The sequence below is a fragment of the Lissotriton vulgaris genome, unplaced genomic scaffold (genome assembly GCF_964263255.1).
Source record: "Lissotriton vulgaris unplaced genomic scaffold, aLisVul1.2 SCAFFOLD_1244, whole genome shotgun sequence".
NCBI lineage: Eukaryota > Metazoa > Chordata > Amphibia > Caudata > Salamandridae > Lissotriton > Lissotriton vulgaris.
In genome coordinates, this window is record NW_028251837.1 from 494,263 (window position 1) to 514,419 (window position 20,157).

Here is a 20,157-nt window from a genome sequence, read left to right on the forward strand (position 1 = left end):
AAACACTGAAACAGACTACAACAGCTTCTGCAAATGGGTCACAGACTTCTGTGGACCAGCGGACTCTAACAAAGTAAGTAAAAAGCGGAACAAAAAGTCCGCCCCCTGGTTCTCCCTCCCTCTAAAAGAAAAACATAAAAAGGTTAGAACCCTGGAAAAGAAATGGCGCCGTACTTATGAAAAAGATTAACTCATTGCCTATAAAACCTCTAGGAGACAATATCACACAATGATTAAAATCGCTAAAAAAAGATCACTTTCTAGAAGCCATCAACTCCTCTAACAACAAACAGAAAGAAATCTTCAAAATAGTTGATGATTTTATGAATCCCAAATTCCTTAGGCAAGAGATCCCTCCCTCGCTTCCACTATGCAACTCCATAGCAAATAATTTTGAACAGAAAATACTTAACCTTACCAAAGATTTCCCAGACCCTCCAGGGTCCCTTTTTGCTGAAATCACAAACCCAATGAATAATAAAATTCAGTTAAATAATTTCTCCCCTGTTAGTCTTGAAGAAACCCGTAAGGCTATCCTCTCCAGCAAGTCAGGTTCCCCTTTTGATCCCTGCCCCCCGCTGTTGCTACATGCTCTTGTGGACACCGTAAATCCAACCATTAATGCTATCATAAATTCTTCTCTGGCCACTGCCGCCATCCCATCTGAATGGAAACTAGCCGCTGTAAAACCTTTGCAAAAAAAACCCTAGCAGACCCCACTATGCTTTCTAACCTCCGCCCTATTTCGCTGCTCCCACTCCTTTTTAAACTTACGGAAGCAGCAGTAAACAAACAACTGACCAGGTACCTGGAGGACAATGACATCCTACACCCCAACCAAGCAGGCTTCAGAGTTAAACACTCCACGGAGTCAGCACTACTACACACGGTGGAGACACTCAAGACTGCAATGGATCAAAGTAAAAAGGCCGTCCTGGTTCTGCTAGATCTATCGGCGGCCTTTGATACGGTCTCACACCCCGTATTAATTGGCCGCCTAGCAGAATCAGGAATAGCAGGAACTGCTCTTGAATGGCTGAAAAATTCTCTCAGCCACAGGAAGCAAGTTACGATACTAGGAAGCCATTGCTCAGATGAAAAAGCGTTAAAAACAGGGGTACCACAGGGCTCCAGCTTGAGTCCAATACTCTTTAACCTTCACATGACCCCTTTGATAGAGCTCATTACATCCTTCCACATCAGCACAATATCTTATGCTGATGATACTCAGCTCATCCTCGTCCTGGACAATAACACTACTAAGGCAGAGGAAAATCTGAGAGACTGTCTTGCCGCAACATTTGAATGGATGAGAAATCACCATCTCAAATGTAATTCGGGCAAGACTGAAATCCTCTCTTTTGGGCAACAAAACCTCTTTTCCCCCAAATCTTGGTGGCCTCGAGATGCAGAAGTCCCCCCTAATACCATCACGACGGCCCGTAACCTTGGGATACGGTTTGATGAGGCCTTATCTTTCAGACAACAAGCAGGCACTGTGGCAGGGTCCTGTTTTAACATAATCAAGGGCCTCAGAAGGTTCTTCAACCTTCTCCCCCTGACAGCCAGAAAGACGGTAGCGGTGGCCCTCATTACTTCTCGTCTGGACTACTGCAACAGTCTTTATGCAGGCTCCAGCAAAGCTGTATTGCACAAACTGCAGATGGTCCAGAACGCCACTGCCCGTCTTGTGCTGAGATGGCCCAGGAAGTCGTCTGCATCAGCAGCACTTAAGATCTTGCATTGGTTGCCTACCCACAAGAGGGTGCTTTTTAAAATCCTATTAATTACTTTCAGGGCCTACCACCAGTTGGGCCCTACCTACCTGTCCAAAAGGTTCGGAAGATATGCACCCTCTCGCTCACTTAGATGCTCCAACCTAAACCTACTTGTGACTCCTAAATTTAGACTCGCTACAAAAGGAGGTAAATCCCTTGGGGTATTAGGAGCCAGAGCCTGGAACAAACTCCCACTCCAATTGCGTCAGATTCCGTCAGAGAACCTTTTTCGGAAGCCTCTTAAAACTTGGATTTTTAAAATCACTGACACTTTCTGCTTAGCTTTAGTCTAAAACCCCACCTCCAGAGATACCAGACACTTTCCTACTGAGACCTCACTTGGCTCACTGGTTTTTATTCCTCTTTGACACGAATGACTAGTGCCAAGATGCTCCATGGAGTGTAAGTCGCGCTTTATAAAAAATAAAATTACATTACATTTACATTAATTACGAGTCACAATTCGCTGTGTAGATCACAATCAGCCAGTAATATGCAGAATAGAGTGCTCAAGGTTACCCTAGAGAGGGATTTTACCATGAGATAATGTCTGCAGCACCATACATATACAATGAGGCAACTTTGAGACTGATCATACACATTCTAGGCATGGACTGATCTATGCAGAATATTATCTGGTATACTTTTCATATAGTACTCTAATTTCTACTTACCAGCTCTCTTCGCTTCCAGCAAAAACGCATTTCCATAGTCCCAGAAAAATAGTCCTTTTTTAGACAGTGTATTTATGGCTGCTACTTGCCTTCTCAAGCTGAAAAACATTTGTACAGTGTTGGTTCATTTTTAGGTTTACAACACACAACATAAAGCCAATAGGTCTTGCCTAGGCAAGCAAGACCCATAGTTAGACTTTATTGCAAACAGAAGCCGCAAAATGAAAAGAATGATCATACTGCAAACTAAAACTGGTGGTCATAATTTTGCCAATACTGTTGCAAGGAACAGCTACTACTTGTGGCTGTGACTCACTGTAAAATAAAGGCGTGTTTGAAACACAAAGGATGACTAAATCTAGATATGTGAAATTTCCGTTTTTTAAATGGACTGCACCCTGCACTCACACAGGCACACTATTCATCCAGGACTTACTAGGAGAGAGTCTTTTACCTGTGGGGTATTGGATACAGGAGTGAAAACCAAGCACAAGTCAGAGCATGGGCACAACCAGGGGTGAATGAAGAAATAATTTAAGTATGTGAGAGGCCACATTGGGTTGAAGCCAGGAGCCAAGCTACTTGGGAAAACACATAAAATGTGTCAAATAGATACATTTATTCACTGGTCATCTGTAGAGGAAGTCCAAAAGGGATTTAACAAAATCTAGCAAAGGTACATTAAGTAACAGAAGCATCAAGAAAACCTTTAACAATGTGAAGGTGACAGATATTTTTGTAGGCCAAGCAGGTCTGCAATCCTATGTTACAACCACAATGAGATAGCTCCTTGAATCACCAGCCTTCTCCCTTTAATTAAGAGGAAAAGAACATTCTCTTTATACGCTTCAAAAGGGAGTTCTGTATCAGAGTTTAGGGCTGAAGTGGGCCAGACCCATTGCTTCTTGCAATATACTGCAGTGATCGGATGAAAATTGTGGATAACACTTGAGCAGACCAATGGAGGAAGAAAGTGGACCCAGAGCCCCTTTATGTATGCATATTGCTTTTTTAAATTCCAGAATTCCTTTGACTACACAAAGAGCCTATCATTTGGATTGTAAACACTGGGATCCAACAGCCTTTCACAGGGAACAACTTTTCAAATGTTGCCCTCCCACGCCCCCTAACAAAATGTGACCATGGCAGCCATCTTGGAAGTTGAACCTCCAACTACCCTCTACTCTGAAGGGGCCTTGGTGATGTCCACCTCTTTATAATACACCTGAAAAATAACCCTGTAGTTGTCCTGATATTTTGAACATTCCATAGCGTGCGTCAAAGTTGTTGAACACCTGGGCAGGGTAGGTTACACAGTGGGTGTAAACTGCAGAAGGTAGTTGTTGGAACTGGCGCTCTCTGCAAGATCACGCCCATAATTTTTGTCTTCACCCCTCCTGTTTTCTTAACCAGTTTTGTTTGCTTTTAAGACTGTGGACTTTACAACTGCTAACCAATGGTAAAGTCTTTGTACTCGCGCCTTAAAACATGGTAAAACTGGCTTGCACTCAAATTGGCATGTTTAATATTCTTGCAAGTCCATAGTAAAGTAACACTGCATGTCCCCGGGACCTGTAAATTCAACACTATTAGTGGACCTACAGCATTTGTAATGCCACCCGTTTATGTAGCCTTTTAAAGCATGTCAAACCTGCCATCGCAGACTGTGTAGAGTTTTAAACTGGCGATTCCATCTGGAAAAATAAATCGGTGCAATTTTGACTCCACATTTACAAGTTACAAATACAGGTCTAAAATACACTTAGCACATTTCCTGTGACGCCTTACGGCATTAACACAAGGTGTTGCACTTGACATCATTATTGATGTTAATTCACTGTAGAGTTTGAGACTTATACATAACACAGCGTGCCTTAACCATATTAAATAAGATATTCTTTGGAGAATTGATTCATAAACCATACGCACTTATTAAGAATGTGTTTACTTTAGAAAGGACAATGGATTTAGGTCATGTCTGCCTAATATTTCGTATATTTCTTTTAAAATGCAGTTTTTAATCATACTTATACACACGTATTAAAGATTTTATGGTATGCCACATGAAATATGAACCTAATGTACCGGCACATTTTATTCAGTTATGTTTGAAAGCCTACACGCGTATTTAAGGTGCACCGTTGATTTGATATTCTAAAATTATCCTTATTAGGCCTGTTTTCCATTTCTGCTTGCATGACTTTTCCCTTGCAGGTGCTTTCACAAGATTGTTAGTTTGAGACCAGATACAACACTGTACTAGCGATAGAGAACCTGAGAAGAAGACCTTGACAAAAGCACATGGAGAGCCAGAGTGTTAACTGAAGAGTCCTAATTAGCGTTATTGCAACACGGCTTAGTTGCACAATGACAATGCTGTTCCCATGTTCAGTCTGGGATATTTCGTAAATGTTGCAGCTTTCACTGAGAGAATGGGAAAAGGATATTAGAACCCCTGATGTGAACAAAGAGGCAGTACCTGATTGATTTTTGGTGCAAATAACTGGAGTCTATACTGTCTGAATTGCAGCCACTTTTCCTTTATTTCCTTTACTTCCCTGATTTCCTTACTTGCAGAACTTTCCTGTGTATTTTCTATTGTGCTGCAGTTTCTTGAATTTGGAGACTCCTTAGACTATAAAACCATCCACTTAGTTTGGACTTAAACTCAAGTATAGAATGAAGGACCAGAAACTTCCCTGAGCACCAGATATTATAGATTTTATGTATTGCTTTGACTGAACTTTCGGATTGTCTTATACTGGTATGCCTGAGCTTCTTCAACTTTTTCAGGAAGCAACTGAGAAGTAAATAGACACACAACGAAGGATGGAGAAGCTAAATCCCAAAAAGAGGCCCCATAAAGAACAGGTTTGATTTTTTCTTCCATACTTTCATTGGAGACTTGGATGAAAGCAAGGATTGGCATAACAAAAGTTGAATCATGGTAGGCCATTGGATTTAGAATGTTGTGCAATGTTTATGCCGGAGTAAGACAAACTGGACGAAACAGGGCTCTGATGTTCCGAGTCCTGAGGAGAACCTCAAAATAAGGAAAAGGGTTAGAAACGTATCTGCTGTTTTCTTCTTCCAAACAACAGCATTTCAAACTTAGGCACTATTGGATCTCAGAAATATCACAATCTACAGCTGTATTGGAGTTGTTTTCCTTCCTGAGCTTTGTACGGGCATTGTTTAGTTTTGGCCCATTCAATAAGGAGCTATGAATTAGAGAAAAAACAGGAAGCTCCTGTGGCAGTGTAAAAGTCAGAACCGGCTCATGAAAGAATAGTAATAATTTTGTACACGATTTCTGTATGATTTGTGTATATTGTTTGTGTTGGAAAGTGGGTTATTGGTAGGGGCAAATGTAAGTCTGCCACTGGCAATAAGGCCACTAACACATGATAGGACTCAGCACAGGTCTTAGAAAAGAATTCCGTTGCTCAACCCTTGGTAACTTTGCTGCGAGCAGACAGGCTTAACTTCGAAGACAGGTATGTAAAGCATTTAAAAACACAATTTCAGTAAATAATTAAGACACAACACAAAATAAAAATCCAACACCAATTTATTAAAATAGGTAATATTTTTATCTTTTAAATGACACTAAAACGAAAATAATCCACTGTAGGGAACCAGAGATATAATTTGTAAAGATTAGTCATTTTCTAGTGCTTAGAAACCAACAGTGCCCCTTAAGTCATTTTGTTATCTCTGTCAGGGACACACCTGTATAAATTGTTCTGAAGAATTCTCACCACTGTAGTGGGCCGCCTTCTTCAGCAAGCGGGGTCCACTTAGAACTCCTTCATGGCGTTCTGCTTGCGGGTCCCAAAGTATCGAACACAATCCAAGGTTCTGGAATCTCCAAGAGGGTCCTTGAAAGTGTGAAACTTCAATTCCGCAATCCACTTTAACAAAACCCTTACAAATCCACTGGTACTCCAGGCTTTGAATTCTTTGTGGGGCTGTTCAGGTGAGCTTTGTTAACCTGTAGCTTGCAGGGAGTTTCTACTCTTGAGTCTTTTGGCAGCAAGGTAATCCACTGGGCTGTAGTTTCAGATGGTGCTGTCTTCATAGGTCAGGCCTTCGAGTTCCTTGCACACAGCAAAATCATCAGCAGGGCACTTCTTGCTTCATTTAGTTTCAAGCAGCAGATCTGGAGGGCTCTGCCCCTCTCCGATACTTATTCAAAATTCTCTGGGTCAAGCACCAGGTCACTCCTGACCAACGAGAGCAGGGCAACTCCTCATAGTTATGACCACATCCTGTGGAGTGTGGCATTAGTTTGTCCCAGAGTGCATCATTCTTACAAATCCATAATGGCTGATTTTCCAGCAAGGAGGTAAGATCTGGCTAAACACCCCCCCCCCCTCCACCCCCAAGGGATATCTTAAGTCCATGGACTCTTCCCCCTACCATCTGCACATACCTTCCTTAAGCCTAGCCCTGACTCTGGGTCAAGACTGTCATAGTGGACTGAAACCCAGGCCTCCCTTCTGCCTTTGAAGAGCGTAGTTTACGATGCCACCTCCTGGCCTGGCATTCCTATAGAACAGCACACTGCCCTCCCAGTAACCTGGCTAATCCACTTAACCCTGACCAATCAGGGAAGACCACTGAAAGGCTGAATTTGGACTTACAAGAAAGTCTCATAACTTATTGTATGTACTTTAGGAGAAATTTAACAATATAATATTGTTGGATTTACTACTACCATTCTGGGAAGTCTTTGAATGGTCCTGCTAGTACTCTTCTATCAATATTTATTAATCAATCACTTCCTACCATGTTAACCTATGGGCCATGGGGTTTACAATAGGGAAAATGACCTGGGCCACTTTTCAAGAACCAGGGCTTATAAAACCACATTTAATAAGCATTTCCCCAATTTCTACAGGACCCCCACCCCCTGTGCAACTAGGGGAGACTTCAGGGGTTCTGAATCTGCAGAAATATTGCATATCTTCCTTACCCAATACTTCTAGCATCAAAGTCGAATTTGAGCAGCTCTTTAATACAATGTGGGGAGTGAAATGTAAAATGTCACTTTACCCAGGCATATAAAAAGTCATTTCATAAGCACGCTCCTTATAGATAACTGACCCCCCCACCCCTGGGATACCTAGGGGTGACCCTCGGGTCCCATATGCAAAAACATGGTAGGTTTTTAATTTTTAAGGGCCCCTACTCCCAAAGTCGAGTTTGGGCACAATTTAAAGTTTAAAAGCTGTCCTGGCCACCAGTGCAGCTTTTAAACTGACCTCCGGCGTCAGCACTGCACACATGCTGGTGCAGATAATCTGCTGGCCTCTAAACTGCCCTGCCCCAGGATACTGGAGACTTCTAGGTAGCTTCAATCCCCTGCCCTATTACATACTAGGGGCTTAGGTGGTAGGTCATGCCAATTACAGGGGTACCCCCACCATACCATAGTGTACCCTAGTGTATGTTAGGTGTCTTAACTGTATTCTAATGTGTCCCTTTTAGCTTGGCACTGGGCCTGGGCCTGGTTAAACAGAGCCCAGGGTCAGTCAGAGTCAGTTACCACCAGTTCCAGTAAGCAAAATGTTAGGGGGTGCACAGGGCACCGGATGACTTTGCAAAAGTTTGACAATGAGGATAGATTGATTTGCACATCAAAAAACTATCCTTTATGTGTGCTGATTAGGTTTGTTCAGTATATGAAAAAATTGTAAAACTGTATGTATTATTTTTAAAATGGGAATGCTGTACCAAAAAAAAACCTTTGAGTCAAAGTGAGTAAATAAACGGTGATCATAAGAATTGAGTTGTATAACCACGGATTTGAATGAATGTGTTAGGGTATATCAGCGCGGGCATTTGGGAGGTTTATGGAGTTTGAAGAGGGCCTAGCCTTACTGATTAAGTGCCCGACACAGAAAGTTTATACTTTTAGAATGTTGGCATGTTCTTGCCCTAAACTTGGAGGCTTTCTATGAGTTTCCCATTGACTGGGTCTGTTAATGGCTCCCCCATCAGGCATGTGTATTGGGCCCAGACAGTGAACAATAGCTCTTGGGTGTAGCTTGGAGAGGGCCATCATGCCAGTATGGGAGGGGGAAGAGCGGTTACCTGCCCCACTTACACTTTAAAGGAGCTGCCTCGTCACACTCGCAAAGAACTGGACGGCAGAGTTTTGACAGCCCAGACATCTTGGGACCTGGGTAGGGAGGAAGAACGTTTCAGAAGCTTTTTCCACTTCAAAGCTGGCATCAGGTATAAACAGTGGACCCTCAGATCAACTCTTCAGTACACTCCTACACCTGAATAAGACTACAGAAAGACTGCCTTGTACTACAGAGGGCTGTCCTCCTGCTTGAAGACGGTCTTGTTTCTCAGAGAACTGCCCTGCTGTTTGAGGCCTGCCTTGCTTCTTGCCGGAAAGAGGACCATCTCCTTGAACCCAGGAATATCAGAGCGACTCTTCGGGTCAGTTGGCTGACCGCCTTTTCTGAGCTACAGGGAGACAGCAAGCTCCAGAAGCCTCCCTGCAACTGCCCTGCTGCAACTAGACCATCCCGAGGACTGCTGGCCTCTGCTGGAGTGAGTTTCTGATAACCAAGAGGCCCTGGACGCTTGTTTGGCAGCAGTATATCCCCTCCTGTGAAATCCTGAAGTTTGGAACTCTGTTTGTCGGACTTTGAGATGGTAACTTTTACAGCAAGACTAACCTGGTTCATGAACCTGGCCTGCACTCCATTGGGGTCAGGCTGATCTTGTGACTTCATTTCGGTCTAATGCAACCAAAATACACAGTTAGCACATTCTGCTTCTTGGAGCTATTTTTAAATAAACCTTTAAAATTGCATCTCTCTAGTTCTACTGATTGGATATTTGTTGTTTGGTCTCATGCTATTTATTACATTTTACTCTATTCGTCTAAATTGTTGTTAGAATTTTCTTGTGCATGGTTTTCATTTTATTACAGTTTTAAATGCTGCATAACTACTTAACACGGTCCCTCTAAGTTAAGCTTGACTGCTTTTGTACCAAAGCTACCAGAGAGTTAAGCATATGTTTATTCAGTGACGGTTACGGTCCACCCTTTACATGGATTATGGTTGTAGCTTGAGAAGGGTTAACAACCCCCTCAACCAATGACCCAATTTCCTACAGTAGTCATCCTAGCACTCTACCATTTAAAAGACTCCTGTGTTGACTTTCTGACTACATCACCTAAAAGGCTGGGAGTGGTGACCCAGCCTTCAAACCAGCACCCACACTTTATGCAGGGAGGCATCATGAAGCCATAAATATGATCAGGGTCTGCCAAGAAAAGGCATGGTGTTACTTAAAGCAAACATTGCAACCCTCTGTTTATTGCTGCAATTTGGATTTTTCTGTAATTGGAACCTGAATTGTTCCTCGAAGGAAATGACTATGTTGCCCTTTCTCAAACTTAAAGATGTAAACACCCATAACTGCAGTCAAGGCCATCTCGGGGTTAGTTGACGCTCATACATTTTTACCACAAAACAGTTACAAGAGGTACAAGTCATTGAAATGTTAAAGACTGAGAAGTTCAAATAATGCATGCTTCCCCAAAACTCTGAAAGCACCAACCACTCAGTTAGATCACTACCTTTCTTTCACGAGTTCCCGGAACCTCTCTGGATTGGTGGCGAGAAGCTGGTTTGCCTCTTCGAAGGAGAGTTGAACCGGGTAGTAACCACCGCTGAAAGGATTGTGGCAGGACGTTTGATCAGATCCTAGGTCTACAAGCACATCTCCAGTGGCTTCATATTCATGTACAAGCCGTTCCCTGAGTCAACAGAAATTAGAAAGACATTAGAAAGATATTCGAACCCACTTAGAGAGGTAATGTTCAGAGTAAAACAAAACTATTCATTTCTGTTAAATTTCCGGTACAAATGTGAGACTACATTCAGATTACTATGGTAGTGTAAAGGGGTTGGTGGTGTAAAACTGCAGAGAATGTCCTATTACCTTCAAATTTACACACACATTTGGTAAGGTGTTCAGGTTATTTCTTCAGTACAGATCCCTTATAGGTAAAATTTCTACTGTGAAATTCAGTATCTTGCTTCTGTCAAGCAAAATAAGAACCTATCTGGCAAATCACTTTCTATTTACCTGTAGTTCTAAGAAACCCTGAACAGTTGGCCAAGAATAGGGTGAACCTGTAGGAATATTAGTGGTTGTGTGATAAGCTACAGTCTGAGGAGCTGTACTCCATACTATTAGGCTAAATTCAGCAATTTAGGTCAATGCCTCATTGTGAATCCAGATGTTTTTGACAATGGCTTTCTCAAGACCTTAATTATTGGTGAGAAACATTTAGAAATTGAACACTGAAAATTAAGGTTTAGTATGCTCGAACTCGAAACAACTGATAACTCAGTCTTGCAGGTAGAATAACACTGGTTTATGCTGGCCTTTCGTGAGTGACTAAAGTATACAAAAAAGCGATGGGTGGGATGCTTTAATTAATCTCGGCCACTGGTAATTTTCTCGGGACGGAATCCTAGTCCATCGTTATTTTGAGCACCGTTCCACCAGTGGCTTAGATTACCTGAAGCATTCCATCCATCATTCTTTTCTAATACATTTGTGTTGCCCTATGTGGGAGGAATAGGCCCTAATGTGGCTCCCATGCACACCGTCATTGGAACCAAGCTCTACTTGGATGATGAACCCTAACTACTGCAAGCCTGGTCTTAGGTTGCATATGGCTGGATCCAAACTGAGGTGGCATGGTATGCAAAATAACGGTTGACTGGTATGCAGCCTGCATTAATCTCCAGTGGACTAGATTCATTCAAGCATTCCATCCATCACTTTTTTTTTTTACTTTTATGAGAGTGTACACAAATTATTAGATGGCAAATTGGCCCAAATACAAGCAAAAGAATATGGAGAAGGTCTTAAAATTCTGCAAATTCAGCTAAATAAATTTGATGCAGATTAGGTGGATTTCTACCTCCTCCACTGATCTGGATGTGTGCAAAAAAAGCATACGCGAGCTTGACACATTATTGGGGTGACGCTAGTAGAGAAACCATCACAAGTCATCCCAGAATACTACGGAATGGAAGTCTTCCTGCAAATTCACTGCAAGCAGAAATCCCCCCTCACCTATGCGGGGGGGGGGCTTGTAATGTGCTGCTGTTCTGAACTCCGATAGGCCCACTGCAATATTGTGAAGGCATCATTGGATAATTACCTAGTCATTTTTTGGCAGAGGGTTTTATGGTCCTGATCCTTCACTATGCACTGCAGGGCTTGTAGTAGCCTTGGTAGGTCTTATCATTGTATATGTTATGCTTGTGATGCACAAGCGACCTAGTGAATAATAATGCACTTCACTGCAGTTTTATTGATAGTTACATGGAATGTTCTATTTAGTTGATTTCACTCCAGTGCGTATCTGAGAAACACAGGCAGTTGCACATCGTATACAGAGACTTACCACAGATCCACCACATTCCCGTGGTAGCCCAAACTCAGAACTGTTTTGTTCTTTCTGGCTTCCCTACAATGGAGAGAGATACAGAGAGTGTGAAATTAATCGAGGTTCTAAGTGAGACATGGTCATCCTCAATGAAGTTGGCCACAATACATTAAAAAAAATCTATTTAAGCTTATTCTATTACCATCTGCGCAAATGCATCAGAATGGGTGGAGTTAAAATGAAAGTAATCCAGGCGCCCAACTCCGCCCAATGCACAATGTCACAGCACCAATTAAACAAGAATTCAGGAAACCACAATATGGACTGGTGTATGTTCACAGAAAAGACAGTGTTTACGGCCCGAGGCTGTCCTAAAAAATGGGCCCGCATTTGGTCACAGTGGAACTCCTATCATGGAGATATTTGCACCCCCGACAAAGTATGGAGCTTGACGATTTGCTTCCCCCTTGAAGTTCTCACTGCATCTAATTTGCCATTGTACTCCTTGCTTGTCATGCGTATTTCTGTCTTGTATTGATTTAACTGATGATATACCGATGATTGTTTAATAAAAAGTTATTTAAAAAAAAAAAAAGAATTCAGGAAACCAACAGGTCTAGCTTCAATAAGCCAATGCATGCAATTGCGTTTGTTCAAGCCCTTATTTGCATGTGCTAGCTCTTTAAATACAGACCTGGTGGGTTTGGTGGTGGTAGTTCTGTTGGTAAATGTGGTGGTGGAAGGTAACAGTGATAGCAAAGCTGGTGGTAATTGTAGTGGAGATGTAGCAATGGTATTGGTAATGTTGGTGGTAACTTTGTTCTAATGGTAATGACCGTAAAGGTGATATTGGTAATAGTGGTAGAAATAAATATTGTGATGTGGTAAGCGTGATAATGGTGGTAGTTGTAATGGAAGTAATACTGGTGGTGGTAATGGAGGTAATTGTGTTGGTAATTATGGTGTTAATGGTGGAACTGGTAATGGTGATAGTAATGATTTAATTATTGTAATGGTGAAGTAGTGGTGGTAATAGCGTTTGTGGGAAGGCGGTGGTGGTTGTAATAGTGTTAAAATTAGTATACCTCTGAAAAGGAAAAGGAAACAATTAAGTGGCCATCCAAAGTTCAGAATCGTACTCTAGTACCGACAAGGACACTAAAAAGCCTGCTGCACAAAAATATAATATAATAAAAAGGATTGCTTCTATATACAATGCCTGATAAAGAACTGAATGTCTGATGATAGAGTATTTCAGATGTGAAATAGTCCCTTGAGCATTCTAATGCAAACACTTCCTGGAACGATACACAGAACAGCCAATGGAAGGTGGTGAGAGGGTAGTACCCCTCTGGTGAAGTCCAAGCCAACTCTAAGCAGATTTTATAGTATTGATACAATACGTTTTGAAGAGCAACATTAATTGCACAGTGCATGCCAGGGGGTATCGCCAAGTGAAGTGCATATATGCAGAGTTACTAACCTTGGGTCTTGTTTTGACTACTAGATTCGAAGCAAGTTCATGCTTGTTCTTCCATTAAAATATCCTAACCAGTGGGACGTCGGGATTTATACTGTTTACAGATACTTGAAAGTGTAACCGGCAGGTTCAAATGTGGAACATTGCATGCAACTTTTTAATTTCCCAGATTTTCTGACATGGTCTAAAATTGCTCATTTTTGGCATGATCTGTTGCAACACTACAGACCGGAATATACGCACAGAGGAGATGGAATTAATACATTTAAAAAAAACAATTACCTGGATGCTGCTGGTCAGCTGGCCGGCTGCTAACTCTCCTCCGTCCTCTTCCTGGTTTCTGTGGAAGTAGGAAGCACCCAGGCTCCCTTGAACGAATCGTAACACTGCAATGCAGGGTTGTTGTTGTTCTGAACACCGTGGTTCGGATTCAGAAAGGGAATGGGAGCCTGGTCCAGTTTCCCACCCAGGCAGTAATGCAGCCTCGGTAGAGAACATGCAAAGTGCGCATGACATTTTGCCCAGCCCAAAACGGCCGGCCAAAGTGTCATGCGCACTTAGTAAGTACCTACCTCCCCCAGACTATAAACAGCCCATCTCAGCCCTGCCCCCAACCAACTGAGGCAGTAGCTTAAATAAAATGATGACATTAAGTTATTTTATTTTTCAGTTTTTAATTGCTCGCTCAGTGATCAGTGGGCGACGCTCCTCCCCCTTAGCAGAGGAGCCGCCACTGAGGCAGCCTCGTCCTGTGCACACTGCTGAGCACCTCTACTGTACACAGCCTATGGCAGGTAAGTCCACGCAAGCTGTGAACCCTGGGGCTGGGTTCATGAGGCATACACTGTTTGAGAGTTCATTAACTTGGTCTAAAAGTTGGGTCTGTGGTTGGAAAGTGCAGAAAAAGCGCTCTCGTCCAATCACTTTGTGTGTTTTATTAAATTTGAATCCACTAAGTCAGGTTTGAGGACTTCAGGGTTTTGAATTTGGTTCCTCAAACTATCCTTGAACTTGGGTTATTTTTTAACACTCTATAGTAAGGTCATTCACCAGTCTGCCAAGAGAATTTCTGTAAAATAAATGGTTTTGTTTACACCATGACCATCATAGGGTTCAGCTCCTGCAACCTCATTCAAGAGAAGAAATCACACCACCATATCTCTAGACGTTTACTCACAACTTTATGGAAAGTGAGACCTCTTGAAACTTTTTACTTAACCTCTAAAGATCATCTAATGAGGACTGTATCCTTTTGATTCATACCAAACACTTATCCAAATCAATGTCTTGACCATATACATGTACACCAATACAATCTGGGCATGTTATTCCCCTTTTTGGCACATGTGCAAATCCACCATCTTCTTGTGCATAGTATATATACATTGAAATATAGAATGAAAGATATAACTTTGCACATTTTGATATTTCTTTAGAACACAAATGCTACTAACAATGTTCCGAGAAGTGCACAGGCAGAGAGAGGATTCCTAGTGAGATAACAGATTGCAGCTCGGAATCCAAGAGAAGGGACGGATGTTCGCCATAAAGACAGCGAAAAAGGAAATGGGGCATTTCAAACCTCAACACAAGAGCAACAAACCTCAAACAAGAGGCAGTGCACCTTTAAGGTGAACGGAGAAAGAGTGTCAATTACCTCTACGTTCTCCTATTTGGGTGGCCTACTGGACGATCGTCTGGATTGGGGCACACTATCTATGAAGAAAAGGGGAGAGGTGACCAGGTCCAATGCAGCGATCTTTAACTTCGCGGCTAAAATGGGCTATCGCGCAATAACTGCAATGTTGAAGATCTATCAAGCCAAGAGTGTATCGATCGCTAGCTATGGGAGCGAATTGTGGGGCTATACAGGTTTGGAGGGTATCCAGGTGATGGAAAACAATTTTTTTAAAGCAGTTGCTGGGGGTTCCTAAAGGGACTGCAAACCTAATAGTTCATGAAGAAACTGGCCTTACATTCATTTGGGATACTCTGGCTATGCGCCCAATGCTTTTTTGGCTCAAATATTGGCTAAATGAAGACCTTGGCCTTACTCAAGAGCTACTTAAAGAGACCTTGAGCCTGGACCACATGATCGATATACTGTGGTTAAAGTATTTAAAGGGGTGCTTTAGAGAGTTGAGGCGTCCGGATCTTTTTTTAATACATGACTGTATTACCAGGGCAGATGTGGCTTTTGTGAAACAATATTTTATTGTGCGTAAAAAAGGTAAAAGAGAGGAGGTGGAACTGTTGAAAATTAGTGTCCGTAAGCACATGATGCTTAAATCATCTCTAGATATGGAGCCATATCTCTCGTGGCCTTTGTCGGCTCACAAGCGTTTCCTATTGATCAGATTTAGATTGGATTACTTCCATCTTTCATTAGCCATACCGAAGGGGAGTCACAAAGGACAAGTGTTAGCACCCTGTGGCTGCGACAGTAGGTCTCCTCAGGATCTGCTGCACTTTGTGTTCTGTAATTTTTATGAAGCCCCTCGGAGGCGCTTTTTAAAATCTCTTTTAAAAAAGAGAAATTTTTTACAGGTTCGTCCCGCCCTCTATTTTTTGCAATTATTAAAGCCTGAATGTATTCAGTTTGTGGTTGGTTTTCTGAAATGTTCCCCAAGGTACAGAAAATGTCTGGAACCCTAAAAGACTTGGCTGCTGCATTTTATGAATTCATTTTCAAATTGAAACAATTTGATGTCCTTTTTACTCCAATAATCTTTGTATATAAATTGGAATATTTGTATTGTACCTAAAGTTATGTATTATGTGCTTTGTACATTTTTATAGATGAATTCTAACTTTATGGTTTTCTAGTATGTAAACCGAATAAAGTTTATTGAAATAAAAAAACCTCAGAGAAAATATAATTTTGAAAAAATTACAACTCCTAACAGTGCCAAGGTATTTTTCAACTCCAGGACCTGATACTTTTTTCATTCCCCCAAGAATGCGTTTTCAAAAGGCTTAGATCTTTTGAATTGTATTGTTCCATAAGAGGCCACACGCGTCAAGACTCTTGACTGGGGCAATCCTCTTGTACGACTACTTGTTGTAAGGTTGTATGAAAAATTTACATGCTGTACCCAAGCCACAGGGTGCACAAATAACTTCCGGTGCAGATTGATAGGCCCTGCAGTATTGATGGGTACGGCGCAGTAATTCAGGGGTAATTTCCTTACTCTTTACAGAGGAGGTTCCAGCAAAGCAATCACAACGTCCTATCCCATCCCCCAGGCTGACTAGGTCAGAGCCAACTTCATCAGTAGCCCCAATGCACAGGGAGACCAAACCCTGCTCTGAACATTTTTACCCACAGAATCGAGTTTTGCATGGTGCTCAGCCATATGCTACGTGTTCTATCATGGCAGCCCATGAGCAATGCATGGCGGGGTGGGGGGTCATTTCCTTGCTCACCATCAGCGGCGTAGTGTGGGCTGCCAGCACCCGGGGCAAGGCAGGTATCCTTCCACTTTTCTTTTAAAATGTTGGGCCATTAATAATGCCCCTGCGCCCCGAAGCCTAAGAATGCGTCTAAGAATTGTGAGCACTGGGCAACCGCCCCTGTGGTCCCGCCCAAGCTACGCCATTGATCACCATAAGCACAGAATTGCAGTGCTTTTCAGGGTGTTTTTTTAATTTTTTAAGGAAGTCTATTTTTTGTTTCATGAAATGCTTCTTTGTTTTCCAAGTGCTTCACTACAAATCTCCTTTTAATTGTTTTCAGTGATTCGTTTTCCAAACATACAAATATGTACATACATCACCAGGGCCTTGTTGCATCATCCAAGAGGATGAATTACAACAGTAAAGTATAAAAAACATTGCAAGGGAAAACATATTTAGAAAATCAGACGATACCAGTCCTTTAGATGCAGATGTCCTGTTCATTTGGGTTAGACAATGAGAAACAGAAAAAAGATGAAAACTGTCACAATCACCATAGTAAGAGATTCAGAAGTCCCTGTGGCATATTCGGACCCTCACCTTATTCGAGCCACACACTGATCCAGGCTGTTGGTAACTTCCATGAGCCATCCTTGCGCGTGACGCTTCAATAAGGCCGCTTTGTCCACCTAAGAAAGGGTTGCAAGTCATTAGCCCGTCCATCACCCCAAGCGCCATTGCAAAATTGTGCTTCAAATTGGAAACAAGGCTAAAGCTATAAAACCTGCAAAGCCAAAATTAAGGTCTCCCATGGAATAAAGTCCATTGACAAAACAATGTATACCTTCCTGGTGTCCTATCACTGCCCTTCTAGCAAACACTGCCCTCAATTTCACACTTGTGCGTTGTTTTTATGCATGTAGGATTCTAGATAGTATTCCAAGCTGGTTCCAACTGCTTGGATGCATCAGAGTAAAGCATTTATGAAACCTGAAAAGTATTTTTTGTTGATAACAGTTTGAAGCCAAGATGCCAGTTAATGCCCATCCAGCAGCACAACTCCAGAAAGGCCAATCAGATGCAAAACAAAGGTCAAATTTATATTTAATTAGATTGAAGAGCTTCTCATGTTAGGTAAAATAGTGAAAATCCCTTTGACAGAGTTCCAGGTTCCAGAGAAGATACTGTCCAGTTAACCTATGAAACTATTATGGAAAAAAATACTGTTGGTAATCACTCTAATGGATTTACAAAATTTGCCAAAGGAATCGCAAATTTGGCTGTTGAGCAGCACGCACGCGTACCATCAGAACACTATAAACAGTGTTTACTTCGACACATCCAACATAGGTTTGATATCCGCCAAGCAGTATTTTGCCAAACTCTTGAAAGCACTGAACACTCAAACATAGTCACACGTCAACACAAGACATCTCAAAATTGTCACTCAGACAGCACATAACATACAGAACCCTCATATTAAAGCACACAACACCAGTGTCAGAGTTAGCAAAAACACCGCTAATACAGCAGCACTATCAAGCAACAAAGTAACACACACACCACAGAAACACTGCCAAATCTAGCTTAAACAGATAACCAAAGTGCTTAATTTGAGGCAGTGGTTTCCAGTACCAGGCACTGGCACTGAATTGCTAACAGCGCTTATGTCAGTCTGCCACATGGTGGCGCTGTTTGTCTAATATAAAAATGGGCAAAACCGAGGTTTATTAATTCAAAATACTTCAGAAATGACTAATACCTGCAGCCAAAGCCAGTCTTATAGCTTTATGGGCCTAGAATAGTCTGAATTGGCACTGCCAATTTGTCACTGGCAGCGCTGGCAGGGGAAAGGAGTGATTGCTGCTGCCAAGGCCTCCCGACGAGGGCTATGGCACCTATGGTTTTACAAATTAAGCACTGCATGATCCCTTCTTTTACAAAACATGGCATCATAATTACTTTTCTGGACTGTGATGCACTGATAGAGAGTGCCTTACTCCAAGACAGTTCTCAACCATCAGTCACTCAAAGAAGGAAAACTTAAGTCGTTCTTTGGCACACCCACCGCATATGTAATATTCTCCCAAGGTCAAAATCAAGTTACCGTCACAGGAGTTTAGCCAAGACACTTCTAAATTAAACATTCAACATACTCTCTACTAAACCTATACAATAAAAAAAACTTCGTTGATTAACAGTCTTACTAATTCCGTAAAAAAGGGCACAGTTACAGAATGCACTACAATGCCATGGAAATTGTGGCTGTTGCTGCACAGATGCAAATAGCCTATGCAAACCAATGGGTGAGGCGCATTACTACATTCAGTTATCTTAAAATAAGTTATTGGTTTTCATGATCCATGGTAAACATGTAAAATGAGCTCTTAAAGTGGTCAACAGCAGCACATCTTGGGAAGAAAAGTTATACTCTAAAAGAACCACGAACCCCTTAGCCAACACTCACTCAACATCACATTGAGAGCATCTTTCTTCCACCACCAATCGATCAGAACATACTGTGCCTACCTCCGCAATGACGCCAACGCATCCAGCAATGACTGCGGCTTTGGCTTGGGCACCACTCATGCCACCAAGACCCGATGTGACAAAGACCTTCCCCGCCAGGTCGTCGAGGCCAAGGTAGCGGCGTCCTGCATTCAGCACGGTGAGCTTTGCAATAAGAGAAGATTGATCAGGGTATTATTGGATCCAAACCTTATATAGCTTATCAATTACACAAATAGATCCCCTTTACCAATATAAGTGTCCGCAAAAGTATCAAGATCGAGCTATGTTTGTCATCCTTGCACCATCACATGAAGCAAGAGATGCTCATTAAAGTGAACTAAGATGCACAAAACAAATATTTCCCCTTGAATGAAAGTGTGACTGAAACAACATTCTGGTTTATGAAACACCACAGATAAACATTTTTATCTTCAATATTTAACAGAGGTTGACAATTAATAAGAATGCCCCCGAAACACACTGTGTGGCCTGAATAGCACTACTGGAATGTATTTACATTAAGCCATTCTTATGGAGGACATTACCAGCGAGGGTAAACAGGACTGGCAGCTTTCTAATAACCTAAAGCATAACTTATCAACATCATCACAATATGCACAGCGTGCAGTGCAACGGGTCCTGTGGGCTGTGTGATGAAACTTTACAACACATTGTAACCTTATGCCCAATTTTGTCAGAGGCGCGGAAGATTATCTTAAAGCCTATTTTTAACGAATTGGGAATTAGAACATGTAGGAATGCAATTATTGTCTGTCTAAGAGGGGTTATCATCAAATGTATTCATCAATTTGTTAAGTTTATCTTTATTGCTGAAAAGAAACTCCGCAAAGTAGACATTATAAGCAAATGAATTCCCGT

General features: G+C 41.9%; 1 protein-coding gene across 2 annotated transcripts in view; it reads right to left on the minus strand.

Moving 5' to 3' along the window:
• The window catches only part of UROC1 (urocanate hydratase 1), a 216,284-nt gene that overhangs the window by 106,019 nt on the left and 90,108 nt on the right, over positions 1-20,157 (minus strand). For both annotated transcript variants that reach the window (XM_086950924.1, XM_086950925.1), the window contains exons 8-12: positions 19,297-19,440; positions 17,368-17,456; positions 11,910-11,972; positions 10,062-10,241; positions 2,453-2,550 (exon numbers count right to left, since the gene is read on the minus strand). In XM_086950924.1, the coding sequence (XP_086807050.1) occupies positions 2,453-2,550; positions 10,062-10,241; positions 11,910-11,972; positions 17,368-17,456; positions 19,297-19,440 (574 nt within the window). The remainder of the gene's footprint in view (positions 1-2,452; positions 2,551-10,061; positions 10,242-11,909; positions 11,973-17,367; positions 17,457-19,296; positions 19,441-20,157) is intronic.